Source organism: Venturia canescens, chromosome 1, assembly GCF_019457755.1.
Source record: "Venturia canescens isolate UGA chromosome 1, ASM1945775v1, whole genome shotgun sequence".
NCBI classification, from domain to species: Eukaryota; Metazoa; Arthropoda; class Insecta; order Hymenoptera; family Ichneumonidae; genus Venturia; species Venturia canescens.
Genome location: NC_057421.1, coordinates 7,398,736 through 7,415,226, shown reverse-complemented (window position 1 = coordinate 7,415,226; position 16,491 = coordinate 7,398,736). Strand labels below are relative to the sequence as shown.

General features: G+C 36.5%; 2 protein-coding genes across 4 annotated transcripts; one reads left to right on the top strand and one right to left on the bottom strand.

Annotated features, from left to right (window-relative positions):
• The first annotated feature begins 265 nt into the window (after nt 1-265).
• RpA-70 (replication protein A 70) lies at nt 266-4,772 on the top strand. Of its 2 annotated transcripts, none has more exons than XM_043433948.1 (12): nt 266-482; nt 592-639; nt 718-911; nt 1,345-1,505; nt 1,889-1,991; nt 2,070-2,232; nt 2,515-2,719; nt 2,911-3,023; nt 3,096-3,262; nt 3,434-3,746; nt 3,859-4,053; nt 4,142-4,772. In XM_043433948.1, the coding sequence occupies exons 1-12, from the start codon at nt 453-455 to the stop codon at nt 4,259-4,261; spliced, it is 1,812 nt and encodes a 603-aa protein (XP_043289883.1). In that variant the 5' UTR covers nt 266-452; the 3' UTR covers nt 4,262-4,772. The 2 variants fall into 2 exon arrangements, with proteins under 2 accessions (XP_043289883.1, XP_043289884.1); XM_043433949.1 differs by having other exon boundaries at nt 267-482; nt 1,892-1,991.
• Nucleotides 4,518-14,667, bottom strand: LOC122419417 (uncharacterized). 2 transcript variants are annotated; one of them, XM_043433959.1, is made up of 6 exons: nt 14,056-14,667; nt 9,494-10,453; nt 8,987-9,053; nt 8,687-8,848; nt 7,659-7,764; nt 4,518-7,437 (listed from the first exon to the last, which is right to left on the bottom strand). In XM_043433959.1, exons 1-6 carry the CDS (start codon nt 14,156-14,158, stop codon nt 7,348-7,350), a joined length of 1,488 nt encoding a protein of 495 aa, XP_043289894.1. In that variant the 5' UTR covers nt 14,159-14,667; the 3' UTR covers nt 4,518-7,347. The 2 variants fall into 2 exon arrangements, with proteins under 2 accessions (XP_043289894.1, XP_043289895.1); XM_043433960.1 differs by having other exon boundaries at nt 7,659-7,761; nt 14,056-14,657.
• Between the last annotated feature and the right edge of the window lie 1,824 nt (nt 14,668-16,491).

The window sequence follows — 16,491 nt, the reverse complement described above, 5'->3', positions numbered from 1 at the left end:
TTATTGAGAATGAATCTTTACTTTCATTTCCCAAAAAGACCAATCAAATCATACAGTAATAATTCCACGCTTTATAAGAAAAAGTTATATGGAATAATTTTTTGTTTTTATATTTTTTATTTCGAATTAACACCATGAAATCGAAAATTTATATCGTTTATGTTCGATTTCGATCATCTCTATTTTTTTTTTCCATGGTTTCCGTGTGTTTTTACCCGCTAGAGGGCTACAATGTTGGCGCCAAAACGTACTACGATGTTACGCATGTTTCATGTTTCACAAAGAATTTTTTTCTTGTGCCGACAAGTTTAATCACGTACTTGATTCGTGAATAAGTGTTAATAATTTTCGTCAAATACTCGTAAAAACAAAAACATTGTAGTTTTAATTTGCTTTATGCGCTAGAGAAAAGGAACTGTATTGTGCTTCTATAAATTTGATAGTTTATCAAAATGATCGATTTGTCGGAAGGAGCATTGGACGTAAGATCTCTTCGTAGTGGCATGTTTTTCACAAACAATTGGAGTATACTAAAATGTAAACAAAAGGTGCACTGCATGTTTATAACAACTAATAATTTTTTTTTTCCAGGCTATCATGGCTGGGGAGACAGTCGAAGGTCCAATCGTGCAAATATTGGTAAATACATGATCAAAGCTATTTTTTAATTTTTTTTTATCTTCTAATCGACACTCAACAGGTTTTAATATTTTACAGGGACACAAAAAATTGGCTAGTTCTACCAGCGGTGAACGCTACAGACTTCTACTCTCCGATGGAAAAAGAATCAATTCACTTACCATGCTTGCTACTCAACTCAATCATATGATTGATACTGAACTTACAGAGTTTGCCATTTGCAAAATTAATCGCTATGCCATGAGCAACGTCAACAATGCTGGAAAACCTAAGTAAGTTGTCGTTATCCATAAAGCTAAAAATATAACACTGAATAGAAAAAAGTTATATTTTGATTGACGGAAATTGAAAAACCAAACTCTATGTTTCTTCAATGTTCTGGATGTTTGAGGCTTCGGGATGGAGGTCATGTCATCTACCAACATTTTGTCTACATTCAAACTAAACTTCTAAACTGAAAGCAGAGCCTCAAAACTATAATTATATAGTATTATTCCCATTAAAAGGAAATTGAAATTTCTGAGTTCCTTACTTTATTTTTGAAACATCAGGCACTTTTAAGGGATTTGCTCTGCACAAATATCGTTTGATTTTTTGAGCCATTTATTAAGAGAAATTGGTTGCAAAAATGGAATTTTTTATTTCATTTTGTATAAATGATTGCAATAGAAGATGATGATAAGATGAAATGAATTTTGTGAACAGACGTGTCATGGTCATTTTAAACATCGAAGTCAAAACTCCTGGTAGCGAAGTTGGTGGAAAGATTGGAAATCCGACACAACTCGATGCACAACCTGAAACGGAACAAGCATCAGCTGCTCCTCAATCCAAGCCGCAAGCACCACCACCTTCCCCAAAAACGTGTAAGTCTAATTTTTATCCGGATTAATATAACTACTATTATTATAATACAAAAAAATCAAAATAATATTAACTTTCTGGGTAGAATCACAGGAAATGATCAATGCAATCGAACAATAAATAAATGTGTAATGGCTGATGTGATATTGTTGATTCTGACTTAACCTAAAGTTAAAAATCTTTTTTTTTCTAATTCTCACATCCTCATGTTAGTTTGAAAATAATGCTTACTGTGCAAGTAGCTGAAAACGACCAATATCTCACATTCTATGTCAACGTTTGTAAACTGTGATTTGCATTGATTCCTTTTCCTAGAAATAAACCTTTGTTTTTTTGTACAATTAAATTATTACACAATTAAAAATGTACAATCTATTGTCGCTAGCAGCAGCCGCTGGCTTCCAGAGAAAACGTCTTGATGAATCAGTATCGGCAGGCTCTGATATCACGACTACACCAATTGCCGCTCTTAGTCCATATCAAAATAGGTAAAACAGACTCAAAAAATATACTTATAAAAAAGAAATCAGAATCATATTTAAGGTGTATTATTTTTTTTTTATCAGATGGGTTATCAAAGCGAGGGTTACCAACAAACCAGGAATAAAAACGTGGAGTAACTCACGAGGAGAAGGTACTTTGTTCTCGATGGATCTTGTGGACGAAAGTGGCGAAATAAGATGCACCGCGTTCAGGGAACAGTGTGACAAGTTTTACAACATGATTGAGGTAATTTTCATTAATAATTAAATTAATTTTAAAATATATAAAAAAATTTGTATCTCAAAAAATTAATTTTCGGAAAGAACATGGTCTTGACAGACTTATTTCACAGAAAAATAAGTTCATGCTCGTTTTTCATCTTGCGGAGAATCTTATAAGAATATTATCCTGAAGTAGTGCGTATCACGTTCGGCGATAAAAATGTCTATGGTCATAAACACGTTGAAACCGTCAGCTGAGTCAAAAGATCAAGATATTTGTTATAATCCCAATTGATGTAATTTCCAGATTGGAAAAGTTTATTACATATCGCGGTGCGCATTGAAACCAGCGAACAAGCAGTTTTCAACATTGAAGAACCAGTACGAAATGACGATGACCAACGACACCGAAGTCGTTGCGTGCCACGACGAGGTTGATGACATTCCAGCGATATCGTTCGATTTTCAGCCGCTCAGTGAGGTCGAGACCAAAGAAAAGAACACCGTTATGGGTAGGCTTATTGTAAAATGGATTGCACTAAAATTCTCTTGCCTTTATTGAATGTTGAAAATTCTATTCATTATACGAAAGCACGAATAATTTTGCGTTTTTGATACTAATAACGTTTCTAACGTTTTTATTATGCGGTAGCACGAAAGAAGTCGAAACCGTCATGATTTCAAATTTCTGTTTCTACTTCAGATGTATTGGGTATCGTGAAATCTTATGACGATGTACAGACTCTAGTTGCAAGAAACACTGGAAGAGAACTCCGGAAACGAGACGTACAATTAGTCGACATGAGCAACGTTGCGGTAAATTAATAATAAACACTCTTCACAGCAGTTTATTTATCTTTATTGAAAAAATTTTTTTTTGTATTTAAGGTTACTCTTACTCTCTGGGGTTCTCAAGCAGACGACTTCAGCCCTGTTGACAACCCCGTTTTGGCTGTCAAAGGTGCACGCATCGGTGAATTCAACGGGGGCAAAAATTTGTCGACTCTCCAATCCTCTACTCTTCAATTGGATCCGGATCTTCCTGAAGCTCACAGGCACGTATGAACGACAGTGAAATACTCGATGTTATTCGGAATCGGTCGATACTCGAACGACTTATTTTTCCATCATAGAGTAACAATCAATGAATAAATTATTTGTCTGTTGTTTATTGAAACAAAGTTCTTGTAGTATCGTACTTCTATCGTCACGTCTTCTGCTTGCAGATTGCGCGGTTGGTACAACACAACAGGCAAAGAACAAGAATGCAAATTCATATCGAAGGCTGGTGGCGGTTCGTTGAACGCTCCATTGACAACGGCTTTCGAAGCAATGAATAAGTGTCAGCAGTTGACGGACGGTCAAGAAACTTTCATGATCAAAGGTTGCATAAGTTTGATACGCACAGAAAATGCATTATACAAATCTTGCCCGACGGAGGCGTGCAAGAAGAAACTCGTTGATCAGGCAAACGGAATGTACCGGTGCGAGAAATGCGACAGAGAATTTCCAAACTTCAAATATCGATTATTGATTAACGTGAGTAGTCATTTCTTCGGAAATGAATGTTATTTGAAAGGAAGTTTTTCAACGAGCGTTTATTAAAAGGTCGACTAAATATTTAATAATGAAATCGTTCTTTCTTATTCAGTTGAACGTTGCTGATTGGAGCGGTAGTTTTTGGGCTACGGCATTCAACGACGAGGCTGAAAAAATATTGGGTATGTCGGCTGAGGATATTGGTATACTTAAGGAAAACGATTCTGACACGTTGGATGACGTCTATACCAAACCTCTCTTTATGCCCTCTTTCTTCAAGTGCAGAGGAAAGAAAGAGATTTACAACGTAAGTGCATGAATACATAAACAGTTTTCGTAATAGTTCGTCAATTATTTTATCAATAAACATATTGATAACGAAAATATTGTTGAAGGACGAAGTGAAGGTGCGGTCAGTCATTAACGCTGCGGGACCAGTCGACTACAAATTGTATCTGAATCATTTGATGGATGAAATCAAGAGACTTGCAAACGTTGATGTCAACATGGAATAAGATTCCCCCCCTTAAAATCGACACAGGATCGAATTAATATTAATAATTTAAGAAATAAATTTAAGTTTGCCTCCACCATCAAGCGTGGTTCGTCAAATATTTCCTCGTTCCATTCCATTGGCTTGAGCTAACCATATTAATAAATTTGTACTGTACTAAACAATAATTAAAATAAAACAAAAAAGAAGTATTTTTCATAATCATGATTGAGATAAAAACCCGTGTGGGTAGATTATTCGTCGATCACAAAACAAAGTATAAAATAAATCATTTATTTACTAAAATAATACACTATTCGTAATACATGCCTCAGTAGCAGCGATTTTCATAATTTTTTGATCATTGGAAGATTGAAATGACAGAATAATAAACTCACGTTATATTGTATCGGCATATAAACTCTAAAAACATAATGTAGCACAACAGGACTATTACAAAATCATCTTGTATATATATTTTCATTTTTCTAAATGTTTTGATCAATTAAGAACCAATAAACAGTTCAATACAATCTTGTTTACGTATTTGTACACATAGATTGTCCTTTCATGCTGCACATTTATGTTTCATTGAAACGAACCACTTAATAGGGTGCTAACAAAGACTAGTTTAACACTTTAATGTTAAGGGACAATCCCCATGACGGACTTTAGAAAAATCGATCTTTTTACGACACAATATTCGTCATTCATGCTCATGAAATATTGGGTTCAATGACTAATGAATAAAAATAACATTGACACGTTTTTCGTGTCCAACGACTTAGGCCTTGCACACATGGAGCGTTATCTGTGTACCTTCAACGCGGCGGCGTCGAGAGTTCCATGTGTATTAGGCCTTGAAAACAAAAGTTTACTTGGCCTTTAAAAATCAAAGTGAAATGACTATTTCATTACCAAATACAAAGTCGGACTTGTTTCTGAAATTTAAAATAGTTGAAGATGTAATTAATCTCATTGGAAAATTTATTTCACCTTTTTTTTTTATATATCATTTACTAGAATTAAAGTCAACAGAATGATTTTATATAATTCAGTGAAACAGTGAAAGGAAAACGTATCAAATCTTTTAATTTTTTTTTTTTTTTTTTTTTACTATTGTCACGGGAATCCCCCTTAATATAATTTTAAATAGCACAACATCGATAAATGTACATCCCATCGTGCTATAAAATAGTTGATCTCTGGCAACAAATTGTAATTCTTTGAATTCAGTAGTGCTCTGTAGGAACGACGTTAGGCTAGATATTTTGTTCAAAGTTCATTATTCCATCATAAGTATTTGAAATTTCTTCTCGCTTTCCTAAAAAATAATCAATTTTTTGTTTTTGAAAATTTTTTTTGGAGAAGAGTATTAATTGATGGTTGATTAATCGACAGCATGGTGCAATGCAAAGAGTGGGAAGCTTTTTTTTACTCTATCGATGACATTGTTAAGTATTAAAAAATAAAAACATTCTGAGAGCTTCTCAAGTCGATGTCAATTTCCATTCTATATATTAGCCGATCATGTTGTAATGAATAAAGCGTCTCTTATGACGAGATTTCATCGAATACGGTAGCAAACGATAATTGAAGCGAGGTTTACATTTGTTCGATAAGAAAACTCAATTTTTTTTCTTTCCTTTTCTCGAAAGGTCGAAGTGTGATTCTGTGTCGTTCAAGCTGTGATGTATATCGAAAATCACGGTTACGCTGTTTATAAACCTTTAGACTGGAAAAAAAAATTCAATATTGAACAAAAAAAAATGTTTCATTACGGAATCGATGTAAGCCTCACCTTAATGCGTAAAATATACGATATTTCACACAATATACACTTATGCTCTATATTAACGAAGATAATGACAATTTATAAGTAACAAATTATTGTCATGGAAAGAAAATAGATTTTGAGACGAGATAACGAGGGCAATTTAATATAATACAAAATAACTAGGAATATATTCGTTAATAGCAGATCTCGCGTTAAATATAATTTTTCTTTAAGTATATTCTTTGGGTACGTAGCACATTGTCGTAGTGTACAATAGAATCTGTTCTAACTTTCGTTTTGTGTTTTGTTTTTTTCTAATACGTTATCACACTCTGTTACCCAGGAAGCTCTCGTGCCCAATTGATCGTAGGAACGAATTTTGTTTTGTTTTCGGTTGATTTTTTCATTTAAGAATATAATTTATATATGTATGTATAATATACGTATATAGCTTTTTTCATGTATGGTATTTTTGTCTCGCTTTCGCATTTTTCTTTTTTTTGTTGATTTCTCTTCTTACATATATTTACAAAATACATGGTGCAGCACAGCATGAAAGAACATTTGACTCACAAACTATGCTACTCTCATGTGATATTAATATTGGTCAAGATAAGTTCTAGTGATTGCTGACAACCGGTAACTGATGTATTTCTGTAATGATTTATTTTCTTTTTTTTTTCTTTTTGGAATTGAAAACTTTGTGGACTTTCTTCGATCATTGGCATATAACGGGAGAAAGAATAAGACCCCGTTGGAACACGCAATGCTGCGTGTTGCCTCGCGCCACCTTCCCAATTCGATAGAAATTGTTAAAAAATCGTGTCACCAGTGAAAAAAGTTAGCGTTGCTCCTGTATTGTTATATGTTTTCTTTCGTTTTGTTTGAAGTCTTTATTTTTCACGTTGTTTAATATCTATTTGTATTTTGTTTAGCAAGTTTTGTTGCGGGAACTCTCGTGCTTTATGTAAGTCGATCATGTTCCTTAGATTAACGTAAAGCTTGGGGATTTCACGTAAAAATAAGCGGCGATTCCAGATCACCGTGTTAATATGGTTTTTCTGGTACGCAAGTATAAGAGTGTTTGACGACTTTTCTCGAGTGAGAAAATCACCGATCGGAATACGTGCATTGAATATTCTTGAAATAGTTTTTTCATGTCTTTTTTCATATATAGAAAAATTATATGTATATATTATATTATATTTTTATAATATATTATATAGATATACGAATCGTAGATAAATATTTTGGATATGATACATCGAAAGTGAGCCAGACACCCGGGAAGATTTTGGATAGAATGCGGGGAAAACGACAACTCAATGAAGCTAGATGTGGTCCTCTTCCTTGTGAATTTGCGGCGACGCGGGTGTTGGGTCGGCATGAAACATTGGATTCTTCACTTCCATCTCTCCAGCCTTGAAATTAATTTTTTTCAGCATTTAGCATTTGAACGTGTTTGAAATTTTAATGGACTTTTAGGGGGGTTTGTTATGTTGGAATTTTGCCAAAAACAAATGAATCAAAAAGCCAATGAAAAAGGATGAACATTTCTGAGTTCACGAACTTCCGGGCGAATACGCTTCTTTTACATTACTCAAATTTCGATGATTCGTCATTCGATTCGTTACAGACTCACCGATGCGAGACCAGGACATTCGTACACGGTGTAATCTCCTTCCTCGTTTTCCTCGTCACTCTCCGCTTCCGAGACGGAGCCTGGATCGCGCGACGCGGCTGTTCTACTGAAACAAAATAAACCTTACTGCTTTGCCGAATTGGGAATGCTCGAGATTTTTTTAAATCTCTCAGAATCGACAATCGAATTTCTTTTTGAATTACTAACTCTTTTTTTTTAGAGAGAGTATTTCAAGTTTTTACACCTCGCTGACCCTTTTTGAAGCGACGATCGGTAACTTTCCATTTTTCGATAATTTCAACCAATTTTCAGAATAAATTTTAACATTTCGGAGATTTAATATGCAGGAGGCGAATATGAAAATATTAGACGAATTTACTGTTACTGACTATAATAAATTAACAAACTGATCAACCCTCCGGGGTCACACATTCTAGGAAAAACGCGCTGGTCACGCGGGGTCAAAATGACCCCAGCCATGTTTAAACGTTCACCGCATTGTCAGTATCGTTTCGAACGACACGCAAAAATTCAGGATATTAATTTAAACCTTTCCGAATAAGAATATCACGGGAAAGAATTTGTATCCAATTTTCAAAATAGCGAAAAAAAATCATCAACGAAGCCATGTTCGAGAAAAAATAATTTTTTACTAAAAAAAATCATCTCTCGCGCAATGGTTTAACCAGCTTCCTCGAGCGCCAATTATTTCATAAATTCTAGATTAAAGTTGCGCTTGGGGTCATTTTGACCCCCGGTGACCACGCAGAGTTAATACCGTTTTTTCCTACGATTAATTTCCTTAGAAATGATTGAAATTAACTCTGAATATCAAAAGTTTAATGAAGCAATTGGCAAATTTTGAAAATCCATATTAAAGCACAAAATGGTTTTTTCCTATGAATTGTTACTCCGGCCTCATGATCGATCTTTCAAAATCACGCCAACACGTGTGTTAACGCCTTCGGAAAAAAATGAATGAAAAGAATAGCGAATATAAAGAAGCAATGAAAGAGAAAAAAACGCACTTTTCCATGGCTATTATCTGTTGTTTTTGATGCTGAAAATGATACATTTGTGCCGAGTGGGCGAGCCTTTGGTCTCCGGACGGTGAAATGTCTTTGTTCGGTCCTGTCACGCCATAAGCCGGGTATTCGATATCCGCAGCTGCTTTAGCTCCACGTTGAAGTCTGCGGATTAAACGACACTCATTTAAATGACACTTGTCATCGTCATCGGAACGATGTTCTTGCACCCTTCGATTCTTAAGGTTCATTTCTCGAGGTGCGGAATATATTTTTATTTGTGAAACTAAAAATGTACGTTACCTGCACCACGTTAAGCTGATTAATACGAGGGCAAACATGGCAGCTGCACTGCAGCCGGCTACGATTGCTGAACAGTGAAATATTCCATTTTATTTTCCAGTCCAAAAACTGTCCAATGTTTTATCAAAAAAGCATGTTGTTGCATACGTCAAAAAAACGTTTTAACTCGGTTAATTTGCTCTGAAGTTCTGAATTAATATTTTATATTTGACCTTTGCTATGAACCAATGGACTTTATTCGATGTAAAAATTCCCCAGATACGAAGCTAAATTGAAGAATCCAAAAAGTCCAACGAAATGAACGAAAAAAATATTTGTAATTCATGATTTTTTTATTTCACAAATCATTGATAATGACGAATTGTTAATTCGGCAGATAACAGAATTGAAGATTTACTGGAACTATTCTACAGTTTTTTCAGATCATTTCGTTGGACTCCAACGTCACAAACGTCAGCGTGATTAAAAAATTTCGAGACTTTATGGAAAGGAATAAACTTGGCTCACCGATAAAATAAATATCGTTAGTCATGAGACGACTAGAGGAAACGATGACGGAATCATCTTCGGTGAGCCTGTGATTATCAGGCAAAACGATTTTCATAATAGAAAATTTGTCAGTGCGTACATTCTCGGTGGAGTATTCAGGGTCAGTGGGAGGCAAATGATTTTGTTCTTTGTTTTGATCTTGGTGTTGAAATTCACGGGAAGATGTGATGATATTTTGATGTTTCGTCGTTGTTTTTTCGTTGATTGGCTCAGTGCTCGGATCGTCTTTTTCGTAGTATCGTGGGTCGTTCGGTTTCACGGCAAACGGGCGTTCTTCCATTTTCGGTGGGTCAAACCTGTACGTGAATTGTGGTGTCTCGCGCACAGGATTATGAGCCGAAACATCTTCGTCGTTGTTGAAAACGCGATTTCGATTGAGCTCCATTAATTTTCCCTCGATTTTCAACAGCCGTTCCTCAGCGCTCGTTTGCTCGGGATAATTCTCATCGATGAATTCATTAACTCTCGACAAGCGATCCGGTGCAGCCGGATGAACGTAGCGTGGCTTCTCGTTTCTGAAAATGCTCTTCGCATAAGGAATTTTTAGGCTCGAGACGTCTTCGAAGCGCTCGGAGAGCGGATCGGGCCTGCTGTAAGGACGCACAACTTCCGCTTCGGGGATTTCTCTTTCCAAATCCTCCGGCACGTCGTAACCCATCGGTAGCTGGGGAATCATCGATCGCTCCTTCGCCTGCTCTCGCAATTCCAACGCGTCGAGCACGCTCGGATTCTCCAGAAAAGCCTCCAACAGTTTTTTCTCCTTTTGCCGCTGCTCGTAGAGATACTCCGCGTACCCCCACGGCGAATCCGGTGCCGATCTGCTCCGGCTCACGTCCCTCATGTTGGCCAGCTTTTCCGCTTCCAGGTATCTCGCCATTTCCTCGTAATTGGCGTCCATTCCTCGCTCTGGCTCGACATCTACAAAAGTCAACGCACAAATTGTTCAATTTTCACATTCAAATACGGAAATTCCTTATTAAGGGGATTCTAAGGGTTTCTTCAGGAAAGTCAGTCTAAATAATCCAAATTTTATGCTCAACGAAATAAAAAACCTCGAAAATTCCCCTACGAAAAAAAGGTCGGGAAAAAAAAATGTAAATAACTTCGATAACAAGATATCGTTGAACCAACCGTAAATAATTTCAACACAACGATTCGAGAAAACTTTCACAAATCGTGAAAAAACACATTCAAATAAATGCAAATCTGTAATTATAAAGTGAACAAAAATTCAAACCAGTGAGAAATAAAGAGCCGAAAAATCGCACTTGAAATCATTTTGGAAACCGACGCCCCCATTTTTATTCCAACAACTAAATCAATTGAAAAAAGTGTCCATTCAAGCAACCTGCAGCATTAAAATTTATTAGGTCAATTCGAGGCCAAGTATTCAATGGTAATTCGGAATACTTATTCCGACCGGAACTGTCACGAACTTAAGAAAGTTATAGTGATGAAAAAAGTTACCATTTGAGTTACGTGCAGCAGTAAAATTTATGATATCGATCGGAGGACAAGTATTTTATGAGTAATTCCGAATTTTTACATTATGAAATTGTTCTCAGCAGCGTTTAAATCCAAAAAAATCACATCAAAGGAAAAGTCATTCGTTACTCTGTGTTGGTATCGTCAACAAATAAAAATCAAACGTTTAGAAAACGCAGGAAACAAAAATACCCAAAATATCGTTTTTTCAAACTCAATATTCTAATCGATTTCCCGTTTAAATGTTTCATTTCTCCTTAAGTTTCAATTTTACAATAAATTTAAACTTAATTTTAAAAAAAAATTTTTTTTGTATTAAATATTAATTTTTTATATAATTAATATTTATTAATCTTTTATTATATATAATAATATAATATATAAATTATATGTATTTATTATAAATTTATTTTCTAATGTTTATATTTTAATTTTATTTATATTTATGTTTATTTTATAATTATATTATATTTTATTAAATTATATTTATATTATAATTAACTTAAGGAAATTTCTCATATTTCATTTGCAAAAAAAACGACGAGTCAGGCTCTTTCGTTAGGAGCTTCGGTGTAGAAAATTGCCAATTACAAAAACAATATCTTCAGTGACGAAGGAAAAAATACACGCTTTTGAAAATATAAGTGACTCTTGTACGTTCATCCCCAGAAGAGAGCTCTTGAACGACCATCTGTTGCGTCGAGTTCGCAGGGAAAATCAATTTTGAATGTACGTATCAAATAAAATTAGGTCGAGGGTCAAACGTCCTAATATTTATTAATTCTTCCATGAAATATACGTTTCTGTGTAAATGTCTTCGTTTCCTGGATGTTATCGCGGTACAGCGGACACTCGCATTGTCATCAAAGACAATTCAGCACATTTATTTTCAAACAAATACTACGTACGTGCGCGTGAAGTAAAAAAGTATTTTGCTTTGGATGCGATTTTTTTTGTTCATTTTCATAAGATATTTAAACTGATGTGAGTTGCATCACTCTCAATACGAATTTCACTGACATTTATGTGGAAAAATCGAGGAAAATATGTGCAAATTGAAATTTATTCGTGATGCATTCGAATTTGAAAAGACACACAGTTTTTCTGACATAAATATCCCCAAACAGTGGCGAGGGAACAAAACATCGTGGAACTTATCGTGGCCCCGCAAATTTACTGCGAAACAGCTCCACGCGTCTCTCCCCTTTTTTTCAGTGGTTCCTGGGAGCGACCGAAAACATAACCTTGAAAACGCTCGGCCACGACGTCAATTCTGAGCATGGGTTGAAATAAAAAAGTTTCGTAGCGAAGAGTACAAAAATCGACGAATTTTTGGCTCTCTCGTATTTCCCACGTCTATGTGAGCCGTGAGCGTTGACCTAAAGTTTATCGATTGCATCTGGTAAACACAGCCACAACGAGGCGTCTAATTGAACGTTCGCGATTTCGAAAGGCGAACGATGAAAAGTGTAAAGCGATGCGGGTTCGTCAATTACGTAAATAAATTCGTAGAATTGGAGAAACACAAAAAGAACTGGTGCTTGAAAACGGTGATATGATGTGTAAGGCGAAGGAGAGGAAACGTCGCTTTCTCGAAGTGAACGAAGTTGACAGATGTCTAGCGATACCCTCTTTTGAAACGAGAATATCAAATGAGCACCTTGCAAACAAACGACGAATTAATTTCCTCTCGTCATTCCAACACATCACGAAACTGTTGTAGAAGGGTGAAGGCCGAAACAAATGAAACACCGTCACAACATTACGAAGCCGCCATTGTTTTCATGCACACCTCAAATCTCAACCCACCGCGAAATAATAGGAAAATCTTGATCGTTTTCATCGCCACTGAAATCCGACGTTATACATAAATGGGATTAAATGCTCTTCAGTCGGAATTTTCACGACTGAACTTGGATAAGATCAGTTTTTTAAAACGTTCACATTGCAGCGACTAAATTGAACTAACTAACGACATTGAAAACGTTCGAAACGTTCGAGATCAGCGCAAAAATCGAACTATTTCTAGCACGAGAAAACGAAAAAGTTTGACTTTGTCGCAGGGATTCAGTCAAAAATCGATTAACTGTGACGATATACTTCGAATAGCTGTCAACACACAAAAGTTCAATTTTACTTTTTCACTTCAGAGCACAGCTCGTTTTAGTACATTTCGATAAAAAAAATTGAAAAAATTAACAACCTTAGGAGCGTTGCTGTAAAGTCAAAGTGAATCGTCGTTGTTTTAAGGCTCGCAAAATTCCTTGTCGACGAAATTACTTCGAGCGAGCCCAACAGCTTTTGGTTTTGCGAGCGAAGCATGCAGAGTTAGATTCGCGCCCATGAACACGGAAATTATTCCAGGAATGCTGGGATTTTGTGGTCAGATTTTATCAACCGACCCATTTTTCTCGGAATGAAATATTCTGCCGATTTATTTCACGAGAAATTCGTTAAAAACTGCAGTATCAATGCGGAAACAATTTTTTTGTTCATACGAAACTCTAATGTTTCGTACCATATGCAGGATCAAATTCCTTTTTAACTCTCGATCACTTACCACAAGGATACATTTATTCAGGTATTACGTTACGAGAAATAAATGTTTAGTGATCATAATGAAATTAGTTACGATTACTTATTTATTCGCGTGTCAGTGATCAGGAAAAAATAATTCAAAAGAATGCTAATGGATCGAGAAAATGATGTTTTCAACGAGTTATTAGAAATCAGCGACACTTCGCGGAAAACGGGATAAACGTGGCCTGCTCGTTCGCTTTACTATTTTGCATACGATAGCCAATTGTTTGAAGAAGTTTTCGAGTTGACGCGGTAAAGAATATAAAAAAAAACGGAATAATTGAATAATTTTATGATGTTGAAAAAATGGTGAACTTTTTGAACCATTATTCATAGAATATCTAAAAAGCCTTGAAAGGTTGATTCTCGCGATGATAAACGAGACGGACGTTCGCTATACGCGAAAGCAAACATCAGGTATTGACATAGGCACGTAATATTTTTTGTTAACTTACCTTGATAAAAGCCAAGGTTTTCAGCATTATCGAGACGAACAAGTAGGACCAAGAGGGTGATAAAGTGTGCCAGGAACCTTCGCGGGAGATTCCCGAATCTCATTATCGCGCAAAATCTGCCAGGTGTTAAAGGCGAGATAGAACACAGCTGCTGTGTCTCCGAGAGTCGATGATATGCACGGGTTTTATTGTTAGAACTCACGGATTAAATCGTACACAAGTTCGTGGAGAGCGACTGCGGAATGTCCGCACGGACTAACGCTCGGGCGGCTTGGTACAGGTTTTTCTGTTTCTTTCGGTTTGTTTCTTCTTTCTTTTTCGGCGTACGTAAGCACGTCATTCATCGAAAAGGACGGAGAGCTTGCGCGGTCATGGTCCCGCGCAATCAATACTACACCTACGCATTCGCGTGTCTCTCCTCGGCACACCTAACTCTACCTCACTTCCGTTCGTTCTCCCCTTTACAGAAGGGTGAGAGAACAACTCGAATAAAAACACTCGCAGCCTTCTCCCCGCGAGCGGGCCGAGTCCGCGGTTCTTTTTGCACTTCACACGATCAAAACATCGGTTTGACGGTTAGGGGAGGGTTCAGAGTACGTTCGGACAAACGGAGGACCTTTGCGCTTACTGCCGCTTACTCGCTTCTCGCTCGGTCGAGTGGAGAGTGGAGACCGCAACGATTCGTTATGGCGGGAGGGGATAGGACGAAGCCGACGAAGCCCAAGAGCCCCGCGCGGTGTCACCTCGCACCCTCACGGTTAAAACTTAAGTTAACGTTTTTTTCAGATAATCAAGACACTAAATCAATTTTGTTCCCTCCCACAATTTTCCCTTCACAATGAGACTCTGGTCGTCTCTCATCGGAACTTGCGGCACTGAATTAATCGAAAATTACGTGCAACCGTCGCCTACATTGCCCATACGGCCAATGTCACAGTAATGAAATTACGAATAAAATAAGCTATTAGGGGTCGATAAGCGACCTTGAAACCTCGGACCCCATCCGGGAAGCTTCAACGATGTGATAACGTATGGGTTTAGGTTATGTCATTTTCTGACACTCGCCATAGATAGAAATATATATGCGTATAACGGAAAATCAATGGGTTCAATAAATCACGTAATTTTATTATGCAACGAATATTCTTTCAGCATATTTTTTTCTTTGTTCACACTAATATCAATTTCTGTACATTCTGTTCAGTAATTGCTTAATAAGCAGACCGATGAAAAAGTTTTCGCAATTTTCGTATCGAAAAACTTAAGTGTAGCATAAAGAGAAATTTCGGTTTCACGGATGTAGCTGACCGCTATGAGGACAATGAACGTTGAACTTACGTATGAGTGAAGTAAAGAAAGAAATAAACTGCTTAGTATGTGTGAAAAGCTAAGCATTTTCAGTTCAGTATATCGCAATCTCTTAACCGCGAGAAATCTACTTCCTGCGTATTTTTTATCATAATTCCGTTCACGACAGCATGATTGCATTTTCGTGTGACTTTTCAAAATTATTTCACCAAGACATTCGATATACTTGTTAAAAGCAATTTCGGAACAATTGAAAAACGGACTGTGGCTATTAAAATTTTGCAGTTTTCTCAATGCGACTTCGAAAATAATTGACCAATTTTTTCTACCTTATTCGTCGCGATTTTGTTACGTCACAGCTAAAAGTAACGGTCATAGGAACGAGTTCGTACATTTATATCGACATGAGCTACATGAGCTGATTTTCCAACAGAACTCTAATGTTTTATTTTCACAACGCGTCAATCGAGCTCACAGAAATTTGGAGAGATCAGAATTCCGTATATATCGTGTGTCGCTGCCGGATTTTGGCGCCATGTTGGGAAAAGTTTAGACCTCGGAGTACACCGTGCAGCCGCGTGTGGGCGCAGTTTTTTCTTTCACTATTCCCATTGGTCAATTCTTTTGCGAGGATATATATTTCAACGTAGAGGGAAAATATACGTGGGACAAAAGCATAAAGGTCTCTCCTTATACATACACAAATCCATTGAATTTTATACGAAAAAGTAACGTGTGGAATTCGTGGTGTATATGTCCGTCCTGCGATAGGAAAACGTGATTATACAGGACAGAGGAGACTCGGAAGAGATAACTCCTCATAATAATAACGGCTCACGTGCATGGCCAAATGCGGGTATAGGTTCGATTGAAAGAGGAAAATATAAAAAAATGTTGCTACATTTTCACGATATTCTAAAAATAGCACAATCGAATTAACGAATGTAAAACTCGAATTTTCATCGACGCTCTTTGAAAATTCCAAAATATCGATTAAGTTCTCTTGAATAATTCACATCCGCTCGCGTTTAGCAATGCTGATTGTTAAATAACGATCGTTCGTTACGTAACCGTTGTTTGCTGAGTTATTTTTATTTTTTCAAAGTCACGTGCGGTTGTTATTTCGCA